Source organism: Hemiscyllium ocellatum, chromosome 10, assembly GCF_020745735.1.
Source record: "Hemiscyllium ocellatum isolate sHemOce1 chromosome 10, sHemOce1.pat.X.cur, whole genome shotgun sequence".
Lineage (NCBI taxonomy): Eukaryota > Metazoa > Chordata > Chondrichthyes > Orectolobiformes > Hemiscylliidae > Hemiscyllium > Hemiscyllium ocellatum.
The window spans coordinates 22,697,195-22,712,778 of NC_083410.1; the positions used below are offsets into that span (position 1 = coordinate 22,697,195).

Sequence of the window (15,584 nt, forward strand, 5' to 3'; positions counted from 1 at the left end):
GTTCAACTGAGAATACCTGTATGATTTAGTTGAATCTATTGTTTCAAGTTCTCAATAAAAAGATCCTAGATATAGTGCAAGCTCTTAACAATCATAACTCTCTATTTCCAAAACACTCCAGATGAAGTCTCGCCATGGCTATGTGTAACAGCAATATTAAATTCCCCCCCCCCCCATATGTATCTCAACCTGCTTGAGATAACAGCCAAAATTCCATTAACCTTGTTCTTTGTTTTTATACTTTCACAAAGTTGTAACTGATGACTTTGTTGCAATCTGAAGTGTTCATTACTCAACTCAGTATGGTATTTTACTTGAAAAATATGCCACATTTCTTACAGTAGCTGTTTTAGATGGGAGACAACTTTAATACAATATTGAACCAGGTTCAAATACCACCTGTTCCAGAAGTGTGTAATAACATATCTGAACAGGTTGATTAGAAAATAGGTTTAGAGCATACATAAAAATAAGAGACACAATGCACGCTTGAGACTTTCCATAGCCAGTGGGCACCGCAGGAGGTGAAGTGCATTATCCACTTCCAAAGTGTCATTTCAATTTGAATTCTGTCAAATCTTGAACATTTGTTTTGTTACTCTGCCCTGTTAAACAAAATTAGATGGGAATAAAGCTACATATAAAAAGACACTAAGGACTCTGCTGACACAATGCCCCCTACCTCTGGGCCAGAAAGTCCAAGGTTAAATTTACATCAAGATGTGAAGCCCTTCGAGGTATGTCATAACACATCCAAATATACTGATAAAGATTAGAAAGAGACACTTACTGAAACTGCAGTGACGCTATGTTAGGAGGAGTAAACTTATAAATGATGTACATTGTAAATAGAGTCATACAGATGTACAGCATGGAAACAGACCTTTCAGTCCAACTCATCCATGCTGACGAGAAATCTTAACTTAGTCCCATTTGCCAGCATTTGGCCCATATCCCTCGAAATCATCTTTATTCGTACACTCATCCAGTTGCCTTTTAAATGTTATAATTGTACCAGCCTCGACCATTCCCTCTGGCAGCTTATTCCATAAAAACACCACCCTCTGTGTGAAAAAGCGATCCCTTATAAATCTTTCCCCTCACTTTAAAATCTATGCCTTCTGGTTTTCGACTCCACTACCCTGAGGAAAAAGACTTGAGTATTCAACTTGTCCATGCCCCTCATGATTTTAATAACCAAATGGAAGACTGAATACCCAAATAGCTTTTTGGAATAGATCATACAGGCAAAACTACTTTATGTTCATATTCAAGTCTTACTTACACTTAGTTTGCATTGAAATGTTAAGAGAACTAGATTTTTAAGTGAGTTCTCTATATGCACGATATATTTTATATGGAGTGTTCTGCCCCTCTCCAACTGCAATTTTCACTTTCCATACTTTTTTTTAAAGCACAGGTAGTCAAGCAAACAGTTAAGGCATCTGGAAGGTTAAAGAGATTTAGAGAGTCATAGAGATGTACAGCGCAGAAACAGGCCCTTCATTCCACCTCGTCTATGCCGACCAGATATCCCAACCCAGTCTAGTCCCACCTGCCAGCACCCAGCCCATATCCCTCCAAATCCTTTTCTATTCATATACTCATCCAGGTGCTCAAAATTATGAGAGGTGTTGACATGAGCACTAGGGAAAAAACTTATCCACTGATTGGTAATTTTAAAAAAACCTATTCCCAACACAGAGAAGATTGTTACATTTATATCGAGATTCCTAGAACAAGGGCTGTTTCACCTCAGTAGTTCCCAATCTTTTTGGTATCAAGGCACACTTCAATAAGACAAATAATTCCGCAGTATACCCACTTTTTCCAGGTGAACTGATTGTGAGTTATTGCAAGTCTATGCACACTTGACTCCAGATGCTTACACATGTGCAGTCGATAGGGGTACCTTATATTAGCAGGTACTGCCTTCAATAATAGATACCTAGGCTCCAAAGAAGATCAGAAGCACAGACACACACGGCCTCAACATTCAGGTATTGCAGCACTGCTTTCCAAAACTTTTGCAGTATAACTCTCACCTGGTGCACACTGGCTATTTAAACTTAAGCAGTGATGAAAACAGAAACAAAAACAGCTTCTAAAGAGGCAGTTTTTTTTTAAATATGGGAAAAAAGTTGGGGGCTTGGGACAAGTTGGACAGCCTTATAGAGAGCTACAAGCAGCACTATTGGTTCAACAGCTTACCTAAAAACTGTGAAATTCTAAAATGGGTAACAAGCATTATTCAAGGTCAGCTGAGCCAAATAGCAACTGCTGCAAATGACAAACCTCTCAAACAGATGAGTCACTTAAATAGGAAGGCTGACAGTAAAGTATCTCCAGACTGTAACATACTGAAAAGGTGTAATGCTAGGAAAACCATGTCAAACATTTAAAAATGTAAGTAATGAAAAGTTACGCACTTACTTTGCATAATTTCACCAACAGTTATCAAGCAAGATTTCACTAACAATTAGATATTGTTAAAATTTAGTCCTGATATCGGGAATGCATCCATCTTTCAGTATAACAGTGCATAAATGTAACTCATTCATACTCAGCACATATTTTTCAAAGAAATATATGAAATGTTTATAATATTAAATTATAAACATAATATTAAATTAAAAACTTGCAAGAGAAATGAACCATGTCATTAGGATAAGAATGATGCAGCACTCACATCGAATTGGTTTACGAGTGGAGTGCATGACAGGATTCTGAAAAGATGCGCATACTTTTGAGTTCCGACAACATTTTTTTATTCAATGTTCATTGGGATTTGGGCATGTTTAGCTATTTACTGTTCATCCCTACCTGCCCGAGAAGAATGTTGCATTAAGTGACTTCTCAAACTGCTTTAGTCCATAGGGTGTAGAGACATCCACAATATTGTCAGGAAGGGAGTGATATTAATTTATGAGGAGAAAGTGAGTCTGCAGATGCTGGAGATCAGAACTGAAAATGTGTTGCTGGAAAGGCGCAGCAGGTCAGGCAGCATACAAGGAACAGGAGACTCGACATTTCGGGCATAAGCCCTTCTTCAGGAAGGGCTTATGCCCGAAAAGTCGAATCTCCTGTTCCTTGGATGCTGCCTGACCTGCTGCGCTTTTCCAGTGATATTAATTTACCCAGCAACTGTGAAGGCATTGATCCATTTATTTCTATTTCTTTTCTTTAGATTTTGTACAAATTTTGATACAATTGAGTGGCTTGCTAAGCCATTTCAGAGGATAGTGAAGAGTCAAACTCAATTCTTTTGGTTTGGAGTCACATGTAGGCCAGACCAGGTACGCTTGTCAGATTTCTGTCCCTAAAAACAGACGCTGGTAAACCAATTGGAATTTTCTGACAAGTAACAATGATCACACTACCAAACTAATATTTAATTACGGACTTTGCTGAATTCAAATTCCACCATCTGCCATGGTTGGATTCAAACCCACGCACATAGAACATTGGCTCGGAGCACCACATTACTAACCCAGTAATATGTTGCCCACAACACCATACTGGCATGAATAGGAGATTGGCCAACTAACAGAAAACAGATATATTTATAAATGGTCACATTTTCTAGTTATCAAGCTGTAATTGAGCGCGCCACAGAAATCAGGGCAAGGGCCTCAACTGTGTACAATTTATACAAAGTGACTTAGATAAAAGAATGATTGTTAATCAAAAAGGGCACAAGGAGGCTAACAAAAGAAATACATATGTTAAATAAGTTGGCAAAGATCTAGCACAAGCATTATTATATGGGAAAATGTGAAATTGCCCATTTCAACAAAGAAAAAAAACAAAATCTTATTATCTAAATGGTGAGACACTCCAGAGCTCTAAAACACAGGTATGATCTATGAGTTCGTAAAAGGTTAGTATGCAGATATAGCAAGTAATTATGAAAACTGGTAGAATGTTATTATTTATTACAAGTGGAAATGAATACAAAAGTAGGCGATCATGCTTCAGCTCTCGATGGTATTGGTGAGACCACATTTGAAAGTGTTCAGTACTGGTCTCCTTATTTGAGGATATAAATGCATATCAGCAGTTCAAAATGGCTTACTAGATAAATGCCTGGAATGGGTAGGTTGTCTCAAAGAAAAGATTGGACAGGCTAGGTTTTTGTTCAGTGGAGTTGACTAAGACTAAAGACAACTTGATTGAAATATACAGAAGATGTGGGGTCTTGACAGTGTGGATGTAGAAAGGATGTTTCCTCTTGTAGGAGAATCTATAACTAAGGGTCGTTGTTTGAAAATAAAGAAGTACCTATTTAAAAGGAAATAATGCTTTCCTCCTCAAATAGGATTGAGATCTTTGGAAAAGTCTTCTTCAAAAGGCAGTGGAGGCAGTCTCTGAATATTTTTAAGGCCAGGGTCGATAGATTGTTGATAAGCAAAGTTAAAAAGAATCATACAACACCAGCTTATAGTCCAACAGGTTTATCTGGAAGCACTAGCTTTCTGAGTGCTGCTCCTTCATCAGATGGCTGTGGAAGCTAGTGCTTCCAAATAAACCTGATGGACTATAAGCTGGTGTTGTGAGATTCTTTTTAACTTTGCTCATCAACAATCTATCGACCCTGGCCTTAAAAATATTCAGAAACTGCCTCTTGAAGAAGATTTTTCCAAAGATCTCAATCCTATTTGGTGTTGTGTGATTTTTAACTTTATACACCCCAGTCCAACACCAGCACCTCCAAATCATGACTAGCATTGATAAGCAAGGGGATGAAATGTTATCGTGGCAGGCAGGAATGTGGAGTAATCAGCATGATCTTCTTGAATGGATTGCACTCTTTCAAGGTACTGAATGGCTTATCTCTGTTACTAATTCAGATGGAATTGCTTATCATGGGTAAATTTTAGAATACAAGAAACTTAAAGCAGTCGAATTTACAAGAAATTATTCAGGATGACACATAAAAATCCAAAAATACAGAAATACTCTATTCCACCATGGAGTCCTGTCTGCATATACCTGTAGTTGAAAATGTGCTGCTGGTTAAAGCACAGCAGGTCAGGCAGCATCCAAGGAATAGGAAATTCGACGTTTCGGGCATAAGCCCTTCATCAGGAAATTTCCTGATGAAGGGCTTATGCCCGAAACGTCGAATTTCCTATTCCTTGGATGCTGCCTGACCTGCTGTGCTTTAACCAGCAACACATTTTCAACTGTGATCTCCAGCATCTGCAGACCTCATTTTTGACCCGTACATATACCTGTATGTAGGTGCAGGAAATGTGTAGGAGACTGAAGCAAGCATGTCTCCCCTTATTTAGAATGAAAAGTGGCAGAATAGTTAATTGTGTGGGAAAGAATCATTTTATGTTTGGTGACACAACCCTTGATAATATCTGAAATGACTCCACAGTCAATGTTTTGTGTCGGTGTATGAGCTAAAGACTATTTTTTTTTGGATTCTCTGAAATTATAGATATTTTAATTTCGAGGAAGCTGTATATGAAAGAGAGTAATGTCTGAAAAGCCATGTTAGGAAACTTTTGCACTACCAGTCAGACTGAAACATAATTCAGCCCACCCAAATATATGTGGGTGAAATATGACATTTGATTCTCTAAAATGCAATGATTGTAAAACAAGCAACCTTTCCTTGCTTTAGGTGCAACAGCTACAAAACTGGAAATGTTCCGCTCAAAGTAAGTGGCTATTTCATTATTATTAGCTATATGCAGAGGCAGTTCATGAGGCAATAAGTTGAAAGGCATAAAGCATATAAAGTATTGGAGTTTCACATCTTGATGAACAGAAAAACAGGGAGGTAAGGTTAAATTTATACAGAATCTTAATTACACCACTCTGGGAATGGTGTGTGAAAGTCTGGTCAAAAAAAGCATATGGAGTACTGGAGCAAGTACATACAAGAATTATAAGAATGTTTTCAAAATTGAGAGGCTCCAGCTCTCAGGATAAATGAAGTGACTGGAGCGCTTTTCTGGAAATTAGCAAATATAGATACTTTTAAATCAACTAATCAAATATTATGACACACTTGGGACCAGGTGGGACTGGAACCTGGCATCCTGGCTCAGAGGGAGGAACATTACTATTGTGCTGTAAGAGCAAGTACGACATGTCTTATAATGGAATTTAAATAGAGCAGAATGTAGAAACACAGTTTCCACTTGTGGGATAGACCAAAACAAAGGAAATAAGTACACGATCAGGTGGTATGGTGGCTCAGTGGTTAGCACTGCTGCCTCACAGCACCAGCGACCTGAGTTCAATTCCAGGCTTGGCCACATCTGTGTGGCATTTGCACACACTGTGCACGAAGATGTCTGCCGGGTGTTCTAGTTTCCTCCCACAGTCCAAAGATGGGCAGTCAAAGATGGTCACTTCAGGTGGACTGGCCAAGTTAAGTTGCCCCAGTGTCTAGGGCTGTCAGGCTAAGTGGATTAGCCATGACAGGTACAGGGATAGGGTTGAGGACTAGGACTGGGTGCAGTGCTCTTTCCACACTGTAGAAATTCTATGATTCAAACTAATGGATTTAGAAGGTATTTTTCCATTTCAATGTTACTACATGAAGTCCAAAATAAATCCAAGATAATCCAAGATGGCAGCAGAGCAGCAGTACAGCATGTCGTCTCCTGCCTGGAGTTAGACTGCTTTTATTTTATTTCTTCTTTCACTTCTCATTCTCTCTTACTTGAATCTATTTAACTTCTGTGGAGAATGGGTTAGTGCAGTAGGGAAGAGATCGAGCCAGTGTCATGGCAAAAGGACACCAGCATCTGCGGTGGTTTCGAGAACAGGCAGCCCAAGGCAGCTGCTTGAAGAACATGTAGCTTGTGATCTCCCAGCATCTGTGGCAACATCAAGTGCAAGGGTGATTGAGTCAGCACAGGGAGATTGTGGGGAATGCAAGGCCAGTATGGCTAAGTACTTAAGAAAGGCTATAATGTTGAACTTTTAACTTTATTTCTTTTTTTCTACTCTGTACTTAAGATTTTGTACCTAGGTACCTTTGTACCTAAGATGGCACTGGGAATGGCAACTTTGTACACTTTCCACTGTACTCTTGTATCCCTCAACTTCAGTACATGTGACAATAAAATCTAATTCTGAGCGATTGGAAGACAGACTTATTGATTGTTATTTGAATCGTTTGTGTAAAGTAGAAATCAACAGATCGGGATCTTGTAGGTTTTACAAACATCCATTTAGATCAACAGTGAGTAAAACTGCATGGGAAGTTAAACTGAACTGCAACCAATCCCACTAGTTAAAAGTATAGTATAGTACTGCATTGTATTGTACTTAATGTATTGATGCATCTATGACAGACTGAGAAAAGAAAGAGAAATATAAAACACAGAACATAGAAGAGTACAGCACAGAACAGGCCCTTTGGCCCACGATGTTGTGCCAAGGTTTAATCCTAATGTAAAATATAATAACATAACCTACGCACCCCTCAACTCACTGCTATCCATGTGCATGTCCAGCAGTCGCTTAAATGTACCTAATGACTGCTTCCAAATATAAATGAACACGATAGGAAACGACATAAGCCAATTGCTCTAAATGTCCATTTTTCCTATAGTGCTCATTTTTTTTGTGTAAAATCATGCAGGCACTACACAAAAGGTCTTTGACTTAAATAAAAATTAGCACAGTGCACCACAATTTACTAAAAAGAGTCAACAAACCAAGCTTTCATTCAACAAATTGAAATTAAATCTGTTTGCCCCACTTGAACAGGCCACTGATGATTAAATTAAATGAACCGAATAGAATTCACTGAGCTCACATAGTTCCTAAAATCAAAATGCAAGTGGCTTTATATTGTTTTAAATTGCTCACTCAATTTAATGGCTGATGTTTTCAAACACAACAGAAACCGCTTTTGCTGAAATGCTTTAAAAATGCTGTTATAAAAAGAATACATTGACAAATCTGTACAAGATATAATCTCACTATATATTTTACTAATACATCCAAAGGAATTAAACATTTTTAACAGACTGACGTGAATGCTTTTGTATTACTGCAGTTGATATTCTGAACTTAATATTCTAGTAAGACAATTTTCAATTTCTCAAGGATGCAGTGCCACTGTATGATCAAAGAAATACTACAATGGATGCTCTGTATTCACAGATACAGTAACAAGTTAAATCAATTACATAATAAGCAGCATTTTATGCATACTTGTTGAAGCAGTTGACCCAGCAAAACAGTTAGCGTGTAAGAGATTGTTGTGTAGTTGCCAGTCTGCACCGAATCAGACTTTAGAGAGGTAAAAGACCACCACACTGTTTCTATATTTGTGTACATGCCCAAAAGCCATATTAAAATTGCTAAAGGTTTCATCAAAATATTTGCATGATCTTTATATACACATTATGTAAAATTTACCCTGTGCAAGGTTAATGAGTATTGTAGACCAGTTATGTATTAGCAAAATAAACAACCACTTGCATTGGTTTATCAATTTGCTACATTCAGGACTAAGTCATAAACACACACATACAGTTCTAACAATGTGGTACGAAAAACTAGTTTGCATCTGACAACAGACTAAGTAGCGTGTTATCAGTTCTACAGATTTAAGCCACATGATTTCAGTTCCTGTGGCTGACTACAACCATGAATGCAGTTACCTTTTGTGCAACAGGTCGCACTACCAAATTCTGGGGAGGGGCACGCCACATTGTTATGAAACTGATCAGGAAATTACCCGAAAAGAACGTTACAACCATGTCCTGACAGATCATTTCTCTCGCGTTAAAACGATCTAAAAAGAACCGTTATATCCAGTAGCTGTTTCAAGAGGATTCAGGCAAGGTTCAGAACTACAATTTAAGCTTTGGTGAGATAACTTTTTTCTTAATAATCACCCCACCGCCCCCCGCCCCCCATCTCAAATTTGATAGATGGCTGATATGAACCATCTCCCCGCAAATACAAAGAAAATCACCATCTCCTTAGTTAGAGATAAACAACATTGACTTTAAAAAAATCTTAAGTACTCTACCTTTTGATCCACAATAGAGCAAACAAGGTCTTTGACGGCGGAGAGGGAGATATCCTGAGCCTCGATGGTAACTGGTTCCCGGGTGAGGCCGATCTGCAGGAGGAAGGAGACGCCGTTGAAGGATCCCCGGGAATTGGTGGGACTCGGGGCGCTGAGGCTCCCGTTGGAAAGCCGGCCAGACAATACACCGCTAGCGGGCGGGGACAGCGATGGGGTCGGCGAGGAGGCAGGCAACGGCAACACTGGCGGTAACAATTTCTGCGACACGGGAGGAGATGAGTTGCTGCTGTTGGCTGACATCTGGCTTCTCTAGGCGATAAATTTCAATTTAGAAACTTCCAGCGTTCCAAAACTAAAACAACAAATGTTTTTAAAAAGGGGCAAAACTGCAGTCGGTTTGTCTATTTGGACAAGGATACAAGGATTAGCGGGCTAACATTTGGTGAGAAGTTTGTTTAGCTGCAGCCTAGTTAAGTTCCACTCATGTTCCCTCCCCCCCGCAACTCTGCTTTCCTCTTCTCGCCTTCTCTCACTCTCCCTCTCTCGCTGTTCTGTAGTTTCAGTCCGCCGTCGCCAGACGTTCAATCCGTCACCGGAAATACCCTGCAAAAGAGAGAAGGGGGGGCTCGATGAAAAGATTATGTTTTATTTTATTGCTAACGTACATACTAATACCGACAACCCAACGCCGAGAGGATGTGCAAACATTTAAGTTATAAGCAATCACCCAGTTGTGGGGGAGGGGAAGATGAAAGGATTTGGCTCTGAATGTTGTTACAGCAAAGAAACAGTTTCTCACTTAAAGCGCAAAACCATTAACTTCGAAACAGTTCGGAAGGCCAGCTGCAGACCCTTACTTTTCCACCGTTACATAAAGCTGTTTAAGTTCCATTTCCCGCTAGAGTCATTACAACGATAAAGAGCGAGGGTAGGGGTGTATTCGGTGAAGAGTTTTAAATCGACCGGATAGTCCTAAGTCTCTCATCAGTTCATCTCCATTCACATTAATAACCACTGGTTAGACACACGTCGGTTTTTTTTTGGAGCGTGTTTAGAATTCATCTGACGAGGCTGGGTCGATAGTTGACTATCGGGGTCGATAGTTGACGGCGACACGTATCGTCCAGGACACATGTACAGTATTTGGTGACACCAGTCGCCGGATAAATAATCAATTACTAAGCCACATCAGTTTCTATAACACATGACATGAAAACAGCTGCTTTCAACTGAAGATCTGTAACAACGTTACAAGTAGGCAAGTGAAGGTTATTGCATCTGCTGCAACGTGTTACTTTTAATCCATATTCTGACTGACAGCAGGTTATCAAACTTTCACCAGGCATCCGATGATGTGATCTCCGGTCCGCACTTTAATTTGCGGATTTCGACAGATTTGTATCCACCGACGAAAGTAAAATAGTGTTTGCCGTAAATTAATTTGTCATTTGTAAGTTTGTAAAGTAGATACTCCTCCATGAATATTTCTTCGGTGTTAATAGTTACCACGAACTGCGCAGTTACCATAACACCTGAATATGTGTATTGTCCAAGGCAATGCCATATTAACGAGAGCTTTCGTGAACGTACTGGACCTTTACATATATAGTTGGAACTACTTAGGTGTGATATGAAGTAAGAAGCAGGGAAATCAGACTGGATAGTTCCAGTTTAACAGGCTTGCTGATCCACATAACATGTGGGAGAAAGTGAGGACTGCAGATGCTGGAGATCAGAGCTGAAAATGTGTTGCTGGAAAAGCGCAGCAGGTCAGAATGTATCCAAGGAGCAGGAGAATCGACGTTTTGGGCATTTCGTCGATTCTCCTGCTCCTTGGATGCTGCCTGACCTGCTGCGCTTTTCTAGCAACACAATTTCAGCCCACATACCATGTGGTCAATTACTTCTTTCGGTGATATAATTTCTACGATTCTACAGAAACTGGATCAAAGGCTACTAAGTACGCTAATTTTGTTGTTGGTAAGATGAAATAACAGGTAAATCATTCCTTTGGAATCGCGTTTACAACACAGAATGAAAAATCAAGCTGGTGCTGCTATTTTATATTGATCGCCATATATTCCCCCTGTAAGCCATACACCTGAAATCTGAGCAAACAAGTTACCTCTTCCGCAGCAGTGATGATCGGGATGGACATCGAAATTACTCTACAGTTCCTTGGGAGCCTCGGAGGTTGAGAGGTTACCGTATAGAGGTTTATAAAATCATGAGAGGCAAGAATAGGGTAAATAGACAAGGTATTTTCTCTGGAGTAGGGGGGTCGAGAACGAGAGAGCATAGGTTTAAGGTGAGAGGGGAAAGATTTAAAAGGAACCTAAGTGGCAACTATTTCATGCAGAGGATAATAGTGCAGAGGAAGTGGTGGAGGTTCGTAAAATTACAACATTAAAGAGGCTTCTGGATGAGTATATGAATGGGAAAGGTTTAGAGGGATATGGGCCAAGTGCTGGTAAATGAGACTAGATTAATTTAGGAAATCTGGTTGGCTTGGCCGAGATGGACCAAAGGGTCTGTTTCCATTCTGTACATCTCTATGACTCTATCCATGACTAAGTCATAAACATCCAACTGGACGAGTTAACTTGGTTTGTCCCCACAGATGCTGCCAGACCTGCTGAGTTCCTTCAGTGATTTCTGTTTGTTTCAGGTCTCCAGCATGCACAGTTGAGTTTTGTCAGCAATTTCTATCTTTTTGTTTTATATCTCCAACATCTACAGGCTTTTTTTAACTTATTGGTTGTGCCAGTTTTCCAAAATTGATTTGATCTTTATGCTGTGATTAAAACAGATCAGTGACCAGAATGCCAATGTAGTGCTCAGTTGGGAAATGTTTGTTATGCAACATAGCCAGCACCTCGAGGCAGCGAGAATGGGGCTTTTCAGTCTGGCTGAAGTTACATAATTATAAAACTTGAAGTCCTATTTGGCAAATGAAGTGGGGCAGATTTTAATGAACACTGATGATTTGATTTCTAACTTCATTTATGCATGAAAGTGCATGACTTTAAATAAAGAAAATGCAAAAATGCACTTCTTGCATAGATAATATCAATTTTTAACATCCTAATGTTTTTAATTCACAGAGGTACTGTCAGGAATAGTCATTATTAGACATGACAAAAGCTTCATATTCTGAAACTGAAACAATTAGAAAATGTTAGAAGTACTGCGGTGGACATTTGGACAGATCCCTATTTAAACCATTTTTGTGTTTCTCACACTTTTTTACAGAGAGGCACAGTCATTAGTCATTAACAAATTCATTAGGTCCAAACAACAACATTTGGAAGAACATCAAAGTATCCCATATGAAGGTATCCCATAAACTCTCGACAGTAATCCCACTCCCTTTAAAATTTGCTTCAATATGATTAGACAAAAAATAAGCTATTGTCCATAAAGCACAGCTGTACTCACATCTGCAAGTTGGTTGCTGGGATATTTATTTGCCTGAAGTGACTGAGATCTCAAAAGGTAGTTAAGTAACTTTTGTTATTTTTGGTTCCCAATCAATTGAATCTGGTCTGCACATAAAATTCATCCTCAATTGAATACTGAGTCAAGGGCACAGAGCAACCCTTGCAAGATAAAAGTCGTCAACCTTAATTTGCTAGAGTGTAACTGGGTCAAGGACAACGTGGCTTCCCTGTGGGGAATATACTTGTTTTTATTTTTTTTAAAAAACTCACCTTCAATTACATAATGATATGGCGACGCGATTCAGGAATACATTTTATAAACTTTTCGAGTAAACGGGTAGAGACCAAACACGTACAAGACAAGCTGTGTTTTCTTATGATATAATAAGTACAGATAGTGTGTCAAAAGCGTAAGATGTTAGAAACGAAAGAGAACATGCGATCAATTTTCACTTGAACATGTAACCATTGTAAAATACTCTCAAGGTTTTTTTTAAAAGGGGCAAATAGTAAACAGAGACGCCCACTTCCAATTATTTACCAATGGCATGTTCCGTTATTCCACAGGGATTTTCCCATGTCAGTCAACTCGTCACGCCACTGTAAACAACAAATCTAACTCGGATCAGAGGAGACCTTAACATAGTCCAAGGAAAGGCAAAGTATAATGAACTCTTCCATTTCAATTTGAAATATGCGATTATTAGATGTTTCGAAAAGATAAGCGCCCCTTACAATTCAATCGCTCCCGTTACCCTTTAAAATTAAAGCGCAAAAAGATGTCCTGAAGATGCTCACCAACCACAGAGTCCTCTGCAGCTTTCTAACCAGAGTCCTCTGCAGCTTTCTAACATGTCATTCAAAGACAGAAAAGCTGAAGCATACGGCTCTGGTTAAAACTTTGGCGTCATATCTGATTCGGTTTTTAAAAAACGAATTCGATTCCATGAAAATCAACTAAGACCGACGTGCAACACCGGCCTACACTTTACAATCGTGACATTCTTTAAGTTAGAAACACACAACCAACATTTACAATAGCTGTGAAGGAAAACTGGACCCTGTTGTCTTCACACCAGAACTTTACCCATCAATGAGCAGCTTTCCAACACGGATGGTTGATTGATTGATGCAGAATGAGTTTTCTTCCCAAACAACAAGTTTATCCTATTCACTTTTAAGATCAGCATTTTTTGTATGTATTAATTCGGAACGCACTCACTCTTTTCCACCTAGTTGCTGAAGTTTTCTTCAGAACACTTCGTTCCGTCCACTTCATCTGTACTTCATGTCCCTCCACCCCGCAACTGCGTAACCGAAGAGAAATGGGAGGCGGGGGAGACGGCGCAACTGTCGCATGGCATCGTGGGAGTCGTAGTCATCCGGGCTGGTGATTTCCTTCTGTCTACAATGGGAAGTGTTGTGATTGATAGACTACAACTCCCGACGTGCTCGGGAGAGTTCCAGCGCACATGCGCAATGGCTCACAAAACCCCGCTCCCTCCGTGCGGTCACGGCCAAGGCGCGGTTTCTAACGGTTTTTGCGGAGGGAGAGGCTGCGTCTGGAATTTGCCCTCCGCTCCCCCTCAGTAAAGAGATAGCAGGGGCAGCAAAGGTGTAGGTGCCGGTAGGGACAGGCATCGATCGTTCGCGTGTAGAATTAAACAGGGCCGCGGTTGGCGAGCCAAGTTTAACAGCAAGGCCAGTTTCCATGGAGACCTGGAGGCTCGAGCTGCCCCTGTCACTTCCCCAGACATTTGGAGCAGCAGATCAGCTGCACAGTATTGTATACGTTATCCGGAAAGTCCTGATGCTTGGCTTATCCGGCATTCGATTATCCGAACATCCAATTATCCAACAAAATACTCAACGTCATTCGGATAATCATCATTTCTCCAGCAAAACATTATTTGACTTTCATTAATCGTGACATATTTGAATAAATGCTATATTTTAACACAAAGATTTGCATTAATGGTCCATTTTGGGAAAAAAAAGTCATCGACCTGTGCTGTTAAACCTACCTTACTGTTTCTCCACAGATGTTGATTAGATTACATACACTGTGGAAACATGATTTGGAGTTGCCGGTGTTGGACTGGGGTGTACAAAGTTAAAAATCACACAACAACAGATTTAATTGGAAGCACACTAGCTTTCGGAGCAACGCTCCTTCATCACCTGACTATCACCTGATGAAGGAGCGTGGTTCCGAAAGCTAGTGTGCTTCTAATTAAACCTGTTGGACTATAACCTGGTGTTGTGTGATTTTTAACTGTGGAAACAGGCCCTTCGGCCCAACCAGTCCACACTGACCCTCCAAAGAGTAACCCACCCAGACCCATTTCCCTCTGACTAATGTATCTAACACTACTGACAATTTATCATGGTCAATTCACCTAACCTGCACATCTTTGGACTGTGGGAGGAAACCAGAGCACCCGGAGGAAACCCACGCGGACACGAGGAGAATGTGCAAACTCCACACAGACAGACACAGAAAGCTCTGAACTTTCACTATTTGGAGAGTTTTTAGTTTACTGTTAGTTGCATTGGCATGTTGTCACCTTGTTGAAGTCATTTCCCAATTTAGCTATAGGGTATTTAGATGAAGAATCACACCAGGTCAAAGATTTAACAATTCAACAGGGTGCTGCATTTTGGAAAAGCGAATCAGAGCAGGATTTATACACTTAATGTTAATGTCCTAGGGAGTGTTCTGAACAAAGAGACATGGGAGTGCAAGTTCATAGTTCATAATTCGCAGAGTCACAGATAGATAGAATAGAGCGTTGAGTAGAGGAGTTGGGAAGTTGCAGCTGTGCAGGACATTGGTTCAGCCACTTTTGGAATATTGCATGCAATTCTGGTCTCCTTTCTATCCTGTGAAACTTGAAAGGGTTCAGAAAAAACTTACAAGGATGTTGCCAGGGTTGAAGGGTTTGAACTATAGGGAGAGGCTGAACAGGCTGGAGCTGTTTTTCCTGGAGCATCAGTGACTGAGAGGTAACCTTATAGAAGTTTGTAAAATCATGAAGGCATGGATAGGCTAAATAGATGAGGTCTTGGGTGGGGATGGGGAGGGTGTCCAGAACTAGAGGGCATAAGTTCAAGATGAGAGGGGGAAG

The 15,584-nt window shown here is 40.1% G+C and overlaps 1 protein-coding gene across 2 annotated transcripts in view; it reads right to left on the bottom strand.

Moving 5' to 3' along the window:
- Positions 1 to 13,759, bottom strand: part of prkd3 (protein kinase D3) — a 421,244-nt gene extending 407,485 nt beyond the window's left edge. Inside the window, exons 1-2 of one of the 2 annotated variants that reach the window (XM_060831342.1) lie at positions 13,679 to 13,759; positions 9,017 to 9,619 (exon numbers count right to left, since the gene is read on the bottom strand). In XM_060831342.1, coding sequence (XP_060687325.1) covers positions 9,017 to 9,316 — 300 coding nt within the window. In that variant the 5' untranslated portion in view covers positions 9,317 to 9,619; positions 13,679 to 13,759. Of the gene's footprint in view, positions 1 to 9,016; positions 9,620 to 9,815; positions 9,877 to 13,678 lie in introns of those variants that run through there. The other variant, XM_060831343.1, reaches the window with a different exon arrangement.
- Between the last annotated feature and the right edge of the window lie 1,825 nt (positions 13,760 to 15,584).